We start from the raw sequence: 17,849 nt of genomic DNA, 5'->3' as shown, positions 1-17,849 counted from the left end.
CTCTTCTCATTACTACCATCGGGGAGGAGGTACAGGAGCCTGAAGACCCACACTCAATGATTCAGGAAGAGCTTCTTCCCCTCTGCCATCAGATCTCTGAACGGTCCATGAACACTGCCTCATTATTTCTTATTTTTGCACTATTTATTTATTTTGTAATTTATAGTAATTTTATGTATTGCACTGTACTGCTGCCACAAAACCACACATTTCACAACATACGTCAGTGATAATAAACCTGATCCGGTGTGAGTGGGTGCATGCAGGGAAGGGAGTGTAGGATCAGACTGGACATGTTTTAATGAATTTGGGGAGGGAGGGGCACGAGGCCGCAGGAAAACAAGTGAAGGCCACTCGGTCCCTCAAGCCTGCCACACCATTCAATACGGTCATGGGTGATCTGCTCCAGGCCTCATCTGCTCTTCTGTGCCAGTTCCCCATCACCCTTAATTCCCTGATCTTTTAACGATTGATCTTCTTCTTTCAATCCCCTGATGATCCAGCCTCCACAACCCTCTGGGGCAGAGATTTCCAAATACGCCACCCTCTGCGAGAAGTCCCAACATACCTCAAATGACCCCCTTATCTGGTAACTATTGTTTGAGACTCTCCCATGGGTGGAAGCATCTCCACATCTCCCTCAGGATCTTACAATGCCCCTCGTTCTTCCAAACTCCGAAGAAAATAGATCCAATTTCTTTGGCCAACACCTGACAACTCCACATGGAGTCAACTCTAGTGAAGGGCCATCGACTCTGTTTTCTGTCTCTCTACAGATGCTGTCTGAACTGCTCCCCACCCATCCGTGGTTTACTTCCTTGGTATGCTGGAAGGTTGCAGGAGGCTGTGGTGAGCTAGATGGGAAGGATTGTTATTGGAATACTGCACCAAGATTAGGAAATGTACTGTGAAAGGCTGGTACCGTCCAAGGTATAAATATGTACTGCACATGAACCAAACTGAGAACCTCCTACCACCACGCCTGGGTTAAGCAACAACTGTTGATATAGAGAGGCATTTCAGCCTTTCTTGGAAGCTGCTCAGTTACATCGATGTGCTTCAGTCAGACAACAGAAAACTATAAAACTCTAGTTTCTATGCCGCATCTGGGGTATTGCATTCAGTTCTGGTCACCATTACAGGAAGGATGTGGGGGCTTTGGAGAGGGTGCAGAGGAGGTTCACCAGGATGCTGCCTGGATTAGAGGGCATGAGCTATAAGGAGAGGTTGGACAAACTTGGGTTGTTTTCCCTGAAGCAGCGGAGGCTGAGGGGAGACCTGATGGAGGTTTATAAGATGATGAGAGGCATAGATAGGGGAGACAGCCTGTGTCTTTTTCCCGGGGTTGAAATAACTAATACCAGAGGGCATGTACTTAAGGTGAGAGGGGGTAAGTTCAAAGGAGGTGTACAGCACAAGTTTTATTTTACACACAGGGAGTGGTGGGTGCCTGGAATGTGCTGCCAGGGGTGGTGGTGGAGGCAGATACTAAACGAGGATTTCAAGAGGCTCTTAGATAGGCACATGAATGAGAGGGAAATGCTAGGACATGGACACTGTGCAGGCAGATGGGATTAGTTTAGTTGGGCATTTGATTACTAATTTAGTTAGTTCAGCACAACATGGTGGGCCAAAGGGCCTGTTCCTGTGCCGTACTGTTCTATGTTCTCACCAACCAAGAGCTCCTCTGTAAAACTCAGATATCAAACCTTGTGTTAAAGGACAGAGGAGAGTGGGGTTAGACCAGGTGGGATATCAGAGAGCTTGGGGTTAGACTGGGGTTTATCAGAGGATAGAAACCACAGAAAAACTACAGCACAGAAAACAGGCCATTCGGCCCTTCTAGTCTGTGCTGAAACATTATTCAGCTAGTCCCATTTACCTGCCCCCAGCCCATACCCCTCCAGACCTCTCTCGTCCATGTATCTATCCAATTTACTTTTAAAAGTTAAGAGCGAGCCCACATTTAGCACATCAGATGGCAGCCCATTCCACACTCCCACCATTCTCTGAGTGAAGAAGTTCCCTCTAACATTCCCGCTAAACCTTTCACCCTAAAGCCATGTCCTCTCGTACTTATCTCTCCTAATCTAGGTGGAAAGAGCCTACTTGCATTAACCCTGTCTATGCCCCTCATCATTTTATAAACGTCTATCAAATCTCCCCTCAATCTTCTCCGCTCCAAGGAATAAAGTCCTAACATGCTCAATCTTTCCTTATAACTCAACTCCTGAAGACCCGGCAAGATTCTTGTAAATATCCTCTGCACTCTTTCAATCTTACTGACATCCTTCCTGTAGTTCGGCGACCAGAACTGCACACAATATTCTAAATTTGGTCTCACCAATGACTTATACAACTTCACCAAAACATTCCAACTCCTGTAGTCAATACTTTGATTTATAAATGCCAGGATGCCAGAAGCCTTTTTTACAACCCTGTCTACCTGTGACTCTACTTTCAAGGAATTATGTATCTGAACTCCCAGATCCCTTTGTTCCTCCGCACTCCTCAGTGCCCGACCATTTACTGTGTATGTCCTACCTTGATTTGTCTTCCAAAATGCAACACCTCACACTTGTCTGCATTAAATTCCACCTGCCATTTTCTGGACCATTTTTCCATTTGGTTCAGATCCCTCTACAAGCTTTGAGAGCCTCCCTCGCTGTCCACAACGCCTCCAATCTTAGTGTCATCCGCAAACTTACTAATCCAATTTACCACATTATCGTCTAGATCATTGATATATACAACAAACAACAATGGCCCCAACACAGATCCCTGAGGCACTCCACTAGTCACAGGCCTCCAATCTGAGAAACAACCATCCACAACCACTCTCTGTCTTCTCCCACTCAGCCAATTTCCAATCCAGTTTACAACCTTTCCATGGATACCCATTGACTGAACCTTCTGAACTAATCTCCCATGTGGGACCTTGTCAAAGGCCTTACCAAAGTCCATGTAGACAACATCCACAGCCTTACCTTCATCTACTTTCTTAGTGACCTCCTCAAAAAACTCCACAAGATTCGTTAAACATGATCTACCACGCACAAAGCCATGCTGACTAACAAATATAACTATTTGGACAGCCATGTTAATCAACCCTTGGCTGTCCAAATACTTATATGTCCTATCTCTCACAACACCTTCCAGTAATTTACCCACTACTGATGTCAGGCTCACTGGCCTGTAATTACTCGGTTTACTCTTCGAGCCTTTCTTAAACAATGGAACAACATGAGCTACCTCCAGTCCTCCAGCACCGCACCTGTGGCTAAGGACATTTTAAATATATCTGCCAGGGCCCCTGCAATTTCTACACTAGTCTCCCTCAAGGTCCGAGGAAATATCTTGTCAGGCCCTGGGGATTTATCCCTTTATTCACTGTAAAGCATCAAGTACCTCCTCCTCTTTAATCTCTATATGTTCCATGACACTACTGCTTGTTTCCCTTCCTTCCATATCCACGATGCCAGTTTGTGGGGAGTGGGGCTAGACAGGTGGGATATTAGATGGTGGGGTTAGATCAGTTGGGATATCAAAGGGTTTGTGGAGTGTGTTTAGTCCAGGTGGACTATCAAAGTGTGGGGTGAGACCGGATGGGATGTCAGTGGGGAGAGTTGGGTTAGACTGGGTGGATATGACCGTCCCTCTGCCTCCACAAATGCTGCTTGATCCGCTGATTTCCTCCAGCAGATTGTTTTTTGCTCCAGATCCCAGCATCTGCCATCTCCTGTGTCTGCACCCAGGGGATAATGATCTGTCTTTGGCTATTTTCAAAATTACACCCCAAGATTACTTCATGGCCCTTCTTTAAGCAAGGGACAAACCATCTTCCAAGCAACAGTAATTCAAACTCCATGGAACCGAAGCATCCGATGGCAGGGGATACGACTGGTCCACTCCCCAGGGAAGTACCGGATCTTTGGAGCTCCCTAGTCAGACCAAACCTTTCATTCATTCCCCATCGCTCTGCAAATCATCACCCTTGCAAAGGGGTGCACTTCCTACCCCTTGGTAAACCAACCAATGTCACTCCAGAGGGGTTAAACGTGTGCTCCAAACCAAGCCTAAGCCCCCATCACCCCTGTGCTGACCTATGTCTGCTGGGTAGGGGCTGGAGGGGATTGAACAGGTGTCTGACCCATATGTGGTAGTCACCAGTTGGGGAGCAGGCAGCCAAGTCTCCCCCATTCCAAGGATTGGAAATAAAGTCCCACCTGCCGATGATTCAAACACTTGCCCCTGATTTAACAGCCAACGCTCATTGTTGAAACACTCAAATTCCATGATAAAGAGTTATTGCAAAAACATTTAAAATATTGGCACAAATATCTTTAAAAACAAGTGTGAAAACACAAATCCAATTTGCTGCCAGCTAGTTCATAATTCACAGTGATTTTGTTCATAATGCAGCTGAATTATATACTTTTTAAAAGCACAAATAATTAAAACCCTTAAAACTTTTGCTACTCTTGGTTAATACAATTCACATGTACAAACAGGCAGACAGCTACAGACAGACATTAAAATGGTCAGAGACATACAGAATATTTTCTGTTGTGTTTCAATAACACTTTAAAATCTCACCCTTAAGTCTCAGAGTAGACAAGGTCTCGTTCAGGGTCAGTGGTTTTCAAAAACCAGTCACTTAATTAGAACGGAGGGCCTCACTGATGAAGTTGGGACGTTTAAAATGTTGGCACTACGACCCACTGTTGCTGAAACTCTCAACGCTGGAAGCCCTTCAAGGTTCCAGGAGCCCACGGCCCACGGTGTGGGAGACACAGACTTCCCCACACGTTCATGGGTGCTGCTTTCAGGGACATTATCTCCCTGACCTCCCAAGGGGTGTGTTTGCTCTGAGGTTACAAGTTCTACCTGCCATGCAGTGCTTCAGGAGGCTAGTTAACTTTGGGCAGCATAACACCAAGTCACCCCAGTCCGCTGTCTGAGTCCACACACACACACACACACACACACACACACAAGCTGCAGGAAGCTTCTCTGCATTAAACCCAAACTGGGCGGGGGGGAGGGGGGGTAGGATTTGGAATGGCAACTGGATCTTTGAGCAGGCTAGACAGGTGGGATATTAGATGGTGGGGTTAGATCAGTTGGGATATCAAAGGGTTTGTGGAGTGTGTTTAGTCCAGGTGGACTATCAAAGTGTGGGGTGAGACCGGGTGGGATGTCAGGGGGGAAGAGTTGGGTTAGACTGGCGGGGGGGGGGGGGGGGGGGGGGGGGGGGGAATATCGGCAGGGAGTTGGGTTACACTGAGTGGGATATCAGTGGGGATACCACCACCAGGAACTCCCGCACTGACGTGCTGTGGGAGTTAGGTTGATGCTAGCTGCATCACCATCATTGATCATTGGTACAGTGGTGGGTATCCCCACCTTTGGTTATCGTGGAAGTGATGGGCTGAAGTCCCTTTGTCTGTGCTCTATGAACGATGGCTAAAGTCAACCCAACAGAGACAGCTTGTGGAGGAAGGCCAACTGCACTGGACATGGCAGAGAGCTGTGTGCCCAGGGTTTGGGAGGGGGAGCTGTGGTGTATCATCTGTCAGAAACCACTTACGCTCAGATGCAACACCACCCTAAATAGCCACTAACCTCAGTAGAAAATGCGACACAGGCAGCCTATCTAAACGCATCTCACTTTACGAGCAGCTCCTAACTCTGTAACCAGGGCACAAGCCCTGATCTGAACACACTCGTGCTCCATTTCCCCTGGCCTTGGGCCAGAGTGCGTACAGGAAGGTTAAAGTTCAGACAATGGGCAATGGGATCCACATGATGCAGGAAAAGGCAAGACTCTGATTATTTTACTTCCCCATCAAGAATGCACATTGCCGGGTCCAGATTCTCAATTAGCCACATGTCGCTGAGAAAACGGGACAATACTGCTTTCAATACATTCTGTATCAAATGTTGGATAAGTTTGCCCAGAGAGGATGGTTGCATTCCAATAAACATCTGGCTTTTTACACCATCTCAGGGGTCATCTTAACTCCCTGTTATGCAGCATTCGAACTAAAATCACTCCAAACACTGCACTTATCATTCATAATACTTCACTTTAAATCTGAATTCAAGCTAATTAAACTTTGGACAGGTCTCACTAAGCCCTGCTCTCTTCCTCCCTCTCTGGTGTTTCAGGTGAAGATTTGTCACGTAATACACTTGGCACTTACATCCACTGCCTCTTGCAAAGAAACTCTTCACAGGAGCTTTCGGTCAGACCAGGTTTAACACTGAAGCACATGTAATCACTAGGTGACCAACAGCTTGGCCAGAGGTAGGTTTTAAGCAGCATTTTAGAGAGGAATCAGGGGAAAAGAGAGAAGGGGGCAGAAGGGGTTAGGGAGGGAACTTTACAGAAAACAAAAGGCCACAATGAGAGGAATGCTCATTAAATGACCTGACTCCCCAGCGATCCTCTGCAGTTGGCCAACACGCACACGCACACGCACGCACCAGTGACCGTTGGGTAACAAAGACACAGTGGTGACAGGGTGACTGCCAGGGAGTCGGTCCCAGTGCAAACTTATCTGTCCAACTGTCAGCCATTCACCAGCTCTCCCCCGACAGGTGGCGAGCAGCAGCAGGTTTAATGCAGCGACAATCTTGCTGGAACGTTACACGGGGGAGGGACAAGTTGAGGAAGTCTACGTCGAGGCCCAGACTAGTCAATGACGGTAGGTTTTACCTCTGAAAGTACACTGGCCAAACAGATGGCACTTTGCAAATAATCTGACCGCTTCATTGTCACTGTTTCTAACAAAACGACAGACCAGCTGAGCAGAACCTCCCCCTGGGGGTTTACCAATCTCGGCCCCACAGCAAAGGATGGGAAAGGTTAGCAGTTTAAAACAAATCCTTATTTAATCAGGAATATATGAAGGTTTTAGCTGGCATTACATACTAGGTGCACTAAAAAAACACTGTACTAAGGTGCAATAGTATTAAAAATGTAGCACACCTCCCAAACATTTGGCCTGCAAGGACACTTCTGCGATCGAGAGTTGCCCAGATCAGTCTCTCTGAATCTCACAGCACTTGGTGGATGAGGTGAAGGCGCTGGCTCATTGGTCCCACTCCCCTGCACCGTTTACTAGCTTGCAAACCTCTCCCGAACACCAGCTCCGTCCTTTATCCAACGAGCCTTTTAGAGGGCTCCAGTGCAGCTAATCCTGAAGGGAAGGGAGAGGAAGCAGATATTCCTTTGTGTGCACCACTGCTGGGATCGGACGGTGAAGATGGGAAGATGGGGTGGGAGGACTTCCTTGTTCGAATTGCCTGTCACTTCAAAGTGCCGGGTTAGCGCCCAATCAGAAAGCAGCTTCACAGTCTGGTTGGCAGACTGCGTGCACGGCCTGGAGTGGAATCGCAGCAGTCTTAGAAACATAGAAAACCTACAGCATAATTCAGGCCCTTCAGCCCACAAAGCTGTGCCGAACATGTCCTTATCTTACAAATTACTAGGCTTACCCATAGCCCTCTATTTTTCTCAGCTCCATGTACCTATCCAAAAGTCTCTTAAGACCCCATCATGTCCGCCTCCACCGCCGTTGCCGGCAGCCCATTCCATGCACTCACCACTCTCTGAGTAAAAAAACTTACCCCTGACATCTCCTCTGTACCTACTCCCCAGCACCTTAAACCTGTGTCCTCTTGTGGCCACCATTTCCGCCCTGGGGAGAAGCCTCTGACTATCCACACGATCAATGCCCCTCATCATCTTATATACCTCTATCAGGTCCCCCCTCATCCTCTGTCACTCCAAGGAGAAAAGGCTGAGTTCGCTCAACCTGTTCTCATGAGGCATGCTCCCCAATCCTGGCAGCATCCTTGTAAATCTCCTCTGCACCCTTTCTATGGCTTCCACCTCCTTCTAGTAGTGAGGTGACCAGAACTTAGGGGCGCATCAAACACATCTGCTGACTGAGAGCCCACCACGTTGACTCCAGTAGCCTGTGTGCCACTTGTCACCTCTACAGCAGCTGAGCTGCGTCTCCAGAGTGAGGTTTTTGTAACCCAGCCACTTGCTACAGTATGGAGTGGATCTCCTTCACACTGGGAGTACACCTCTCGCACTCAACAACTCCACCCCACCCATCTGCTCAGTATGTCACACCCACCCTAAAGTTCATTATTTTGCCCCTTTCCTGTCTAGTGAAACCAGAACCCTTTCCACACACCAGCTGAAGCAGCCATAGCTCGACGGGACTTTTAACAGCGGTGGGAAGCCTTAACCAGGCCTTAGCCTTTCCTCGGCAGAGAGGTAAAGGCCCTCACACAAACACTCCAGAGCAGGCACACTCGATGGTAACATCTCTCCAGCCCCGATCCCCAACTAATGAGCCTCCTGCTACGTCGGAGTGCAACTAGGGATCCAAACCTGCCAAACTGAGCTACAACACAGTGATTGATCACTCAAAGAGTCGCAGACAATAGTAAGCGGCTGGAAGGGAGAGGTAATAGGAGGATGTGTTTAAAGAGCGCAGGTACCAGCCTGCAACATCCACTGGGAATCCTCACAGCCGCTTTGCTTGAGGAGATACCACACATCACATAATCTACACTGCTCTCTGCAAGGAACAAAACCATTGGGGACACCAAGGAGAAAACATGTCGAGTGGTCGATGAGGCTTCTGAACAACCCCGGTACCATGTCACATTTTATATTGCACTCAGCGGAACACAGCTGTAGCCAACAGGTGAGTTCAGGGATTCAAGGAACTGGGAGCAACCTTGGGGAGGTGGGAACGGCACAGATTTCTTTTGGTGAAACCTGTGGATCTAAGGACTAAAGGTCACAGCTAATGAATTCAAACAAGGCTCTTCCCAAGTAGAGTAGAGATGCACTTCTACACCCTAAGATATCCGGAACTATCTTTCCCCAATTAACGCAAGATCAAATATCCACTTTAAGTCTGAGGAGGATAAATTTTGTGCTGGTTTAATACAAGGGATGCGGCAGAAAAGGTTGTTTATGTATTCCCGGGAACATCTACGGAGCTGACCCCTGAGACCCCTTAAGCTAGCCACGGTAGAAGCACAGTTCCTGAGGTCAGGTGTGAATGCCTGTAGCCCTTTGACCGTGCAGGTGGAGGCAAGGGTGCAGGTACCTCGGAGCTTTCCCTGCTGCCAATGGTAACCCAGTAACTTTCTACAAAGTCCCAGAAAATTCAAACCCCTAAACCTTTGAGGTATGGAGACAGGTTGCAGAGAGGCCATGGTCTCACTGAACGGTGTAACAGTCTGCAGGGACCAAGGCTTCGTGTTGTTCCCATGTGCCAATATAAAAAGCCTGTCCAAAGAACAAACACAGATTAAAGTGAGAAAGGGAACACAAAATGGACAATGCACAACCACAGAGATCAGAGTCAGTTGGGAAATGTCCATCAAGAGGAGATGATGCCCCAAAGACATTGGACCAGAATCCTCGCCCCACTGATGTGCGTTTCCAGATGTTGCAGGTCTGAGTCGCACTGACATGCGTTTCTGAGCCTTTGCCCCATTGATGCGTTTCCAGATGTGGCAGGTCCCACGTTGTTGCTTCACTGACAGGTAGTTCCAAATGTTGCAGGTCCTGAGTCTTTGCCCCAGTGATGCATTTCCAGATGTTGCAGGTCCCGAGTCTTTGCCCCAGTGTTGCACAGTTCCAGATGTTGCAGGTCCCGAGTCTTTGCCCCAGTGTTGCGCAGTTCCAGATGCTGCAGGTCCCAAGTCTTTGCCCCATTGACATGCAGCTCCAGATGTGGAAGGTCCCATGTTGTTGCTCCACTGACACATGGTTCCATCTGTGGCAGGTCATGAGTCTTTCCCCAGTCACGAGCAGTTCCAGATGTGGCAGGTCGCAGGCCGTCGCTCCCTGACGCGGGCCCGGCGCTGTGGGGGGGTCCCGAGATGTCATTTGCTGCTGTCGTGCCCCCAGGAAGTGGTCCCGCCGCTGTGTGCCCCGGTGCTAGGTGGGGTAGGCGATGGGCTGGATCTTCACCACGGGCGACAGGTTGACCCGCAGGATCCTCTGCGCCTTCCTCCTCACTTCCTCGTCTGAGGACGGCTCGTCCACCTTGATCACCTTGGAGCGCAGCAGCTGCAGCCTGCTGGCCGGCCTGTCCTCCTCGGCCGGGCTGCCGTCCCTGGACTGGGGCTGCCGGCTCAGCCTCCTGACCCCTGCCTTCCTGTCCGGGTAGCGGTGCCTGCGGGAGTCCCGGCAGGGGGCGGCCCTCAGCCTGACGCCCGAGGCCGGCGGGCGGAGCCAGCCTCGGCGGGGCGGCGGGGGCTTGGGGTCGGCCGCGGGTTTCTGGTGCCGGGGGTTGGCCCGGGGCTGGGCGGCAGTGCCGGGGGTGGCGGCGGGGGGCACCCGGCAGGTGCTGGAGGTGTAGCCGTACACGTCTTGGCTGCGCAGCACGGTGGGCAGGCAGCCCTCCTCCCGCAGCCCCTGCACCAGGCTCAGCAGCTGCCTCGGCGAGTCCCGGCACTCGGGCGCCAGCACCGCCAGAGCGTCCCGCAGTGCCCGGGGCCCCACCACCGGCGCCCGCGACCAGGCCTGCACCGCCGGGCCCTCGGGTGCCTGGGCCATCGGGCGGGGCCTGGGGGCCGGGGCTGAGGCCAGAGACTGGGTCTGGGGCCCGGGACGGAGGCCTGGAGCCTGGCGCCCGAGGCCCGGAGCCTGGCACCCGAGGCCCGAGGATGTGTCCAGAGCCTGAGACCGGGCCCTGGGCCTTAGGGTGGGCCCGGGATGGAGGCCAGGCGCCTGGGACCGGGCCCCGAGGGTGGGCCCTCGGCCTGAGGTCTGTAGCCGGGGCCTGGGACCCGAGGATGTGTCGAGAGCCCGAGGCTGGGCCCGGCACTGAGGCCCGAGGCTGGGCCGGAGCCTGAGGCTGGGCCTGGGATGGAGGCCTGGAGCCTGGGACCGAGCCCCGAGGGTGGGCCCCGGGTCTGATGCCTGTAGCCGGGGCCTGGACCCCGAGGCCGAGCCCGGAGTCTGAGGCCTGCGGCCTGGGTCAGGCCCAACAACCGGGACCAGGCCTAGAGCCGAGCCCCGGGCTCCACCATCTCTCGTCGCCGACTCTCAGCCTCCGCCGACACGCCCGGGCATCACCCGCAACCCGCGGCCTGGGCGCCGCTCCACACCGACCAACTCCCCCGGGAACGCTGCCCAACTTGAGCCCGAGGCTTCGGGCCTTCAGGGTCGATCCGACCGGAAGTTCGCAGTCAGGCCCCGCCCCCTGACGGACCCCCTCTGACCTCACGTCCTGCCTTGACGTCACGTTGGGGGCGGGGTTTAGTCTGGGGCGCCTGGGAGGGAGCGCCTCACTGTGGGAGGGGTCAGTGAGGGAGCTCCTCACTGTGGGAGGGGTCAGTGAGGGAGCTCCTCTGTGGGAGGGGTCAGTGAGGGAGCTCCTCACTGTGGGAGGGGTCAGTGAGGGAGCTCCTCTGTGGGAGGGGTCAGTGAGGGAGCTCCTCACTGTGGGAGGGGTCAGTGAGGGAGCTCCTCACTGTGGGAGGGGTCAGTGAGGGAGCTCCTCTGTGGGAGGGGTCAGTGAAGGAGCTCCTCACTGTGGGAGGGGTCAGTGAGGGAGCTCCTCACTGTGGGAGGGGTGGTGAGGGAGCACCTCACTGTGGGAGGGGCGGTGAGGGAGCTCCTCACTGTGGGAGGGGCGGTGAGGGAGCACCTCACTGTGGGAGGGGTGGTGAGGGAGCACCTCACTGTGGGAGGGGCGGTGAGGGAGCTCCTCACTGTGGGAGGGGCGGTGAGGGAGCACCTCAGTGTGGGAGGGGCGGTGAGGGAGCTCCACTGTGGGAGGGGCAGAGGGAGCTCCTCACTGTGGGAGGGGCAGTGAGGGAGCTCCTCGCTGTGGGAGGGGTCAGGCGGAGGGAGACGTTGGGGCAGTGACTCAGTGGGTGGGTTGCTCCGGTTGGTGTTTGGAGCATCCTCCGGGGTCCCGGGCTTCATAAATGGGGCAAAGTGTGAAACACTGGAAGTCCTTGAAGGTGGCCGTGCAGGTACATGACGTGCTGGAGCCTTGAGCAACACGCACACCGCTGGAGGAACTCAGCGGGTCGAGCAGCATCTGGGGGAGGGAAAGGAATTGTTGACGTTTTTGGTTGAAACCCTGCACATGGGGCAGTGGCCTTCGTTAGTCAGGACACTGAGTGCAAGACCATGGAGATTATGCTCCAACTTTATGAAGCATTGGTCAGACCTCAGCTGGAGTACTGAGGGCAGTTCTGGCAGTGCTGGAGAGGGTGCAGAGGAGATTCACCAGGACATTGCCTGGGATGGAGTGTTCCAGTCACGAGGAGAGGCTGTGTCTGTCCTCCCTGGAGTGGAGGGAGTTAAGAGGGAACAAGACTGAGGTGTATAACATAATGAACGGTGTAAATAGGGTAGACTGCAGGAAACTTTTCCCCACATCAGAGGTAGATAAAACTAGAGAACACCGATTTAGGGTAAGGGGGAAGGGATGTAGAGGGGTCGTGAGGGGGACCTTCTTCACCCAGAGTGTGGGGAGTACCTGGAACACACTGCCGGGGAGAGAGGTGGAAGCAGAGTCAATGACAGGATTTAAGAAGTGTCTAGACGATCACTTGAATCACCCAGGCAGTGAAGGGTACAGGCCAAGTGCTGGAGGATGAGATTACTACGGATGGGTGCCCACTGGTTGATGTGGATGTGTTGGACCAGATGGCCTGTTTCCACTCTGTATGACTCTGTGACCCTTCTGTTCCCAGCAACCACTCCCCTTCTCACAACATTTCCCCGTGCAACTAGAAGGGTCTCAGCCCGAAACGTTGACCGTCCATTTCCCTCCACAGATGCTGCCTGACCCGCTGACTTCCTCCAGCAGTTTGTGTGTTGCTCCAGATTTCCAGCGTCTGTCGTCTCTCGTGTCTGAATATTTAACAGTTCCCCTTTACTCTTCCCACCTCCTGGGGACTCAAATACACCTTCCAGGTGAAGCAGTCACTTACTTGCACTTCTTCCAATTCATTGCACTTCATTCGGTGTTCACACTGTGGTCTCCCTTACACGGGAGAAACCAAACAGATTGGGTGATAATTCTGTTCAGTCCCTGAACAGTCACCTTAATACCCCATCCCTATCCCAGTTTGACCCCTGAGCCTCTTACACACCAGTTCTGACAAAGGGTCTTCAACCTGAAATGTTGACCGACCTGCTGAGTGTTTCCAGCATTTGGTATTGGTATTGGTTTATTATTGTCACTTGTACCGAGGTCCAGTGAAAAACTTGTCTTACATACGGATCGTACAGGTCAATTCATTACACAGTGCAGTTACACTGAGTCAGAACAGAGTGCATTGATGTAGTACAGGTAAACAGTAACAGTACAGAGTAAAGTGTCACAGCTACAGAGAAAGTGCAGTGCAATAAGGTGCAAGGTCACAACAAGGTAGATCGTGAGGTCAGAGTCCATCTCATTGTATAAGGGAACCGTTCAATAGTCTTATCACAGTTGGGTAGAAGCTGTCCTTAAGTCTGGTGGTACATGCCCTCAGGCTCCTGTATCTTCTACCCGATGGAAGAGGAGAGAAGAGAGAATGACCCGGGTGGGTGGGTCTTTGATTATGCTGGCTGCTACACCAAGGCAGCGAGAGGTACTTTACTGTTTTTATTGCAGATTTCTATCATCTGCAGTATTTTATTTTCGAGGGGCATTAGTTACATGGATGTACTGGAGAAGCGAGTGTTGTCCAGCTTGTGTCAGAGGTGGTTGGAGGTATTTAATATCGTGAAGGGTCTAGACAGAGTGGACCAAGAGAATCTGTTCCCATTGGGGGAGGGGACATAGAATGAAGATGAATGGCAAAAAAAACAAAAATGACAGAAGAGAAACATTTTTGGTTGTTTATGGTGTCGAGTGCCCGGCAGGGGCAAGTAGGGGAAGTAGATTCAGACCATTCAAAAGGGAGCTGGATAAATATCTGGAAGAATTTGCAGGACTGTGAAGTAGGACTGGCTGGATTGCTCTTACTGAGAGCTAGTACAGACCCAATGGGCCAAATGGTCTCTCTGCTCCATTCCACAGTTCTCTGAATCTCCTCCTTCACTTCCCTCAGCAACCTAGGATACATGCTGTCTGGATCTGGGTACTTATCGCCTTTAATTGCAGCTCACCTTTGTACTACGTCAAGCTTTAAACACGGCAGAATTTCTGCCGCACCTTCCTTTGCTGAGACTCTGGCTGCATCGTCCTTGGTCAAGGCTGCTGGAAAGTTCCCCGAACCTCAGCCGTAGACTTCTTGTACGGTGTTGGATTGGGCCCGTCTCTCTGCTTGGCACCTTTTCCCTGTTCACATGCCCATTGAACATCCTTGGATTTTGTGTTTGATGTCAGGGCCGTCTGTGCTTGCTCTCTCTCTGCTCCTCCTTTCCATCTTTAATTGAACATAGAACCATACAGCACAAAACAGGCCCTTCGGCCCACCATGTTGTGCCATCCATCAAACCACCCTCACGCTACCTAACCCCTTCCTCCCGCATATCCCTCTATCTCACGTTCCTCCATATGCCTATCCAACAAGCTCTTCAACCTGTTCAATGTATCTGCCTCCACCACCACCCCAGGCAGTGCATGGAATGCACCAACCAGTCTTTGGGTGAAAAACCTCCCCCTGACATCTCCCCTGAACCTCCCACCCATAACCTTAAAGCCATGACCTCTCGTCTTGAGCATTGGTGCCCTGGGAAGGAGGCGCTGACTGTCTACTCTATCTATTCCTCTCAATATTTTATATACCTCTATCATGCCTCCTCTCATCCTCCTCCTTTCCAGTGAATAAAGCCTTAGCACCTTAAGCCTCTCCTCATATTCAATACTCTCCAATCCAGGCAGCATCCTGGTAAATCTCCTCTGCACCCTCTCCAATGCCTCCACATCCTTCCTATAATGAGGCGACCAGAACTGAACACAGTACTCTAAGTGTGGCCTAACTAGAGTTTTGTAAAGCTGCATCATCACCTCGCGGCTCTTAAACTCAATCCCGCGATTTATGAAAGCCAACATCCCATTGGCCTTCTTAACTGCTCTTTCCACCTGTGAGGCAACTTTCAATGAACTGTGAATATGAACCCCCAGATCCCTCTGCTCCTCCACACTGCCAAGTACCTTGCCATTTACCCAGTACTCTGCCCTGGAGTTTGTCCTGCCAAAGTGTACCACCTCACACTTCTCCGGATTGAACTCCATCTGCCACTTGTCAGCCCAGCTCTGCATCCTATCAATATCCCCCTGTAAGCTCCGACAGCCCTCCACACTATCCACAACACCGCCGATCTTAGTGTCATCCGCAAACTTACTAACCCAGCCCTCCACCCCCTCATCTAAGTCATCTATAAATATCACAAAAAGTAGAGGTCCCAGAACCTATCCCTGCGGGACACCACAATACAGTACAGCACAATACAGGCCCTTCGGCCCACAATGTTGTGCCAACCTTCAAACCACACCTAAGACTATCTAACCCCTTCCCCCCACATATCCCTCTATCTTAAATTCCTCCATATGCTCCAATTGTCCTCTATAACACTCTGCTTTTCAACCAGGCATCTGGCACAAGCTGTTTTTCTGCTTTATTTTAGACTCAGATGAGTTTATTGTCACATAAACCAGGGTACAATGCAGTTCCTCACTCGTGTGAATCTCACAGAGTAAACGGTGTACGTGGTAATGATAAAAACAGCGAATGGACACAGAACAACGGAATGGTGCAGAGTGCAGTAGTGCAGACTGAGGCAGTGCAGAAAGAAATGCTAACGTGACAATAACGTAAGAGGGAGAATGAAGGGTCCGAGACCGTGGCAGCCCCACCGGGAAGGGGGTGTGAGAGAGGGGACTGGTTCAGGAGTCTGACGGCAGTGGGGAAGAAGCTGTTCTTGACTCTGGACGTATGGGCTTTCAAACCCCTGTAAGGTAGAAGAGAGAAGAGGGAGCGGTTAGGGTGGCAATATCTTGTTGACACAGTGGGGGTAGGACCTTTGCTTTGTAGACTTTGAATGGAAAGTCCATCCTCTTGTGCTCTTTGGTGAATGGTTTACGATGACTTGGCAGCTGGCTTCCAAATGTGGGCAAATGCAAGCCCTTCTGCATACTGGGCTTGGACGAGCTTGGTTCTGAAGAGGAGGCTGTGGAGCGTGAACTGTTTCCCATTACTTCTGGGGCTGCCTCTCCTGTTGGGATTTTGTCGGGGCGTGAGGTGCAACATTGCTGCAAGGAAACAAAATGTTGGAAACTCCCAGCAGGTCAGGCAGCATCTGTGGAGGGAGAAACAAGAGTTAATGTTTCAGGTCGAAGACCCTTCATCAGAACCAGGATGGAGAGAGATCACTGTTAGTTTTAAGTTGCAGCAAAAGTGAGGGAGAGGGATGGTATGGGTGGAATTAAGGAACAAGAAAGGAGCAGTTACTCTACTAGGAGTATTCTATAGGCCCCCCGGTAGCAGTAGAGATATAGAGGAGCAGATTGGCAGGCAGTGTTTGGAGAGAAGCAGAAATAACAGGGTTGTTATAATGGGAGACTTCAACTGCCCAAATATAGACTGGAACCTGCTTAGTGCCAAAGGTTTAGATGGGACGGAATTAGTTAAATGTGTCCAGGAGGGATTCCTGATGCAGTATGTTGACAGGCCGACTGGATGGAATGCCATGTTATATCTGGTTTTAGGAAATGAACCGGGACAGGTGAAGGATCTATTGGTGGGTGAGCATTTGGGGAACAGTGACCATTGCTCCATAACCTTTAAAATTGTCATGGACAGGGACAGGTGCAGAGAGGACAAGAGGATCTTTAATTGGGGAAGGGCGAACTATGAGGCTATAAGGAGAGAACTTGGGAGTGTAAATTGGGATGTCCTTTTTGAAGGAAAATGTACCATGGGGATGTGGTCAATATTCAGGGATCTTATGCAGGATGTAAGGGATAAATATGTCCCGGTGAGGCAGAGAAGGAATGGCAGGGTGAAGGAACCATGGGTGACGAGAGAGGTGGAACGACTTGTTAGGGAAAAGAAGGTAACATACGTGAGGTATAAGCAGCAAGGTTCAGACAGGGCCTGTGAGGAATATAGGGTAGCGAGGAAGGAACTTAAGAAAGGGCTGAGGAGAGCTAGAAGGGGACATGAAAAGGCTTTGGCTAGTAGGGTTAAGGAAAATCCCAAGGCCTTTTTCAAGTACGTGAAGGGTAGGAGGATGGCTAGGGTGAAGGTAGGTCCGATTAAGGACAAAGGTGGGAGAATTTGCCTGGAGGCGGCAGAAGTGGGAGAAGTTCTGAATGAGTACTTCTCTTCGGTATTCACCAGGGAGAGGGGTCTTGATGATGCGGAAGGGAGTGCTGGTAGGGGTAATGTTCTCGAGGTTGTAGATATCAAGAGAGAGGATGTGTTGAAGTTGTTAAATAATATTAAGACAGATAAATCTCCGGGGCCTGACGGGATTTTCCCCAGGCTGCTTCGAGAGGCTAGGGAGGAGATTGTTGAACCGCTGGTAAGGATCTTTGAGCCCTCGTTGTCCACGGGGATGGTGCCAGAGGATTGGAGGGTTGCGAATGTTGTCCCCTTGTTCAAAAAAGGTAATAGGGATAGGCCAGGGAATTATAGACCGGTGAGTCTCACGTCTGTGGTGGGTAAGCTGTTAGAAAGGATTCTAAGGGATAGGATTTATGAACACCTCGAGAATCATAGACTGATTAGGGACAGCCAGCATGGCTTTGTGAAGGGAAGATCTTGCCTCACAAGCCTGATAGAGTTCTTTGAGGAAGTGACCAGGAAGATTGATGAGGGCAGTGTGGTGGATGTGGTTTACATGG

At 51.1% G+C, this 17,849-nt stretch overlaps 2 protein-coding genes across 2 annotated transcripts in view; both read right to left on the bottom strand.

Annotated features, from left to right (window-relative positions):
- LOC127571252 (sodium- and chloride-dependent taurine transporter-like) overlaps positions 1-17,849 on the bottom strand; it is a 200,858-nt gene that overhangs the window by 112,939 nt on the left and 70,070 nt on the right.
- LOC127571290 (coiled-coil domain-containing protein 71-like) lies at positions 9,854-16,251 on the bottom strand. Its single transcript, XM_052017558.1, has 3 exons — positions 16,085-16,251; positions 11,126-11,340; positions 9,854-11,022 (listed from the first exon to the last, which is right to left on the bottom strand). The coding sequence occupies exons 1-3, from the start codon at positions 16,249-16,251 to the stop codon at positions 9,983-9,985; spliced, it is 1,422 nt and encodes a 473-aa protein (XP_051873518.1). The 3' UTR covers positions 9,854-9,982.

Source organism: Pristis pectinata, chromosome 6 (assembly GCF_009764475.1).
Source record: "Pristis pectinata isolate sPriPec2 chromosome 6, sPriPec2.1.pri, whole genome shotgun sequence".
NCBI lineage: Eukaryota > Metazoa > Chordata > Chondrichthyes > Rhinopristiformes > Pristidae > Pristis > Pristis pectinata.
The sequence above is the reverse complement of the archived record's forward strand: the minus strand, read 5'-3'. Positions and strand labels throughout refer to the sequence as shown.

Bases quoted from the DNA above. Each gene is read 5' to 3' on its own strand.
- LOC127571290 (XM_052017558.1), bottom strand. From the start codon at position 16,251: ATGTTGCACCTCACGCCCCGACAAAATCCCAACAGGAGAGGCAGCCCC. The intron at 11,341-16,084 runs GTAAACCATTCA...CCCCTCCCACAG, and splicing joins AAGCCAGCTGCCAAGTCATC to TGAGGCGCTCCCTCCCAGGC. The intron at 11,023-11,125 runs GTGATGCCCGGG...GGCCTGACCCAG, and splicing joins GCCCAGGCCGCGGGTTGCGG to GCCGCAGGCCTCAGACTCCG.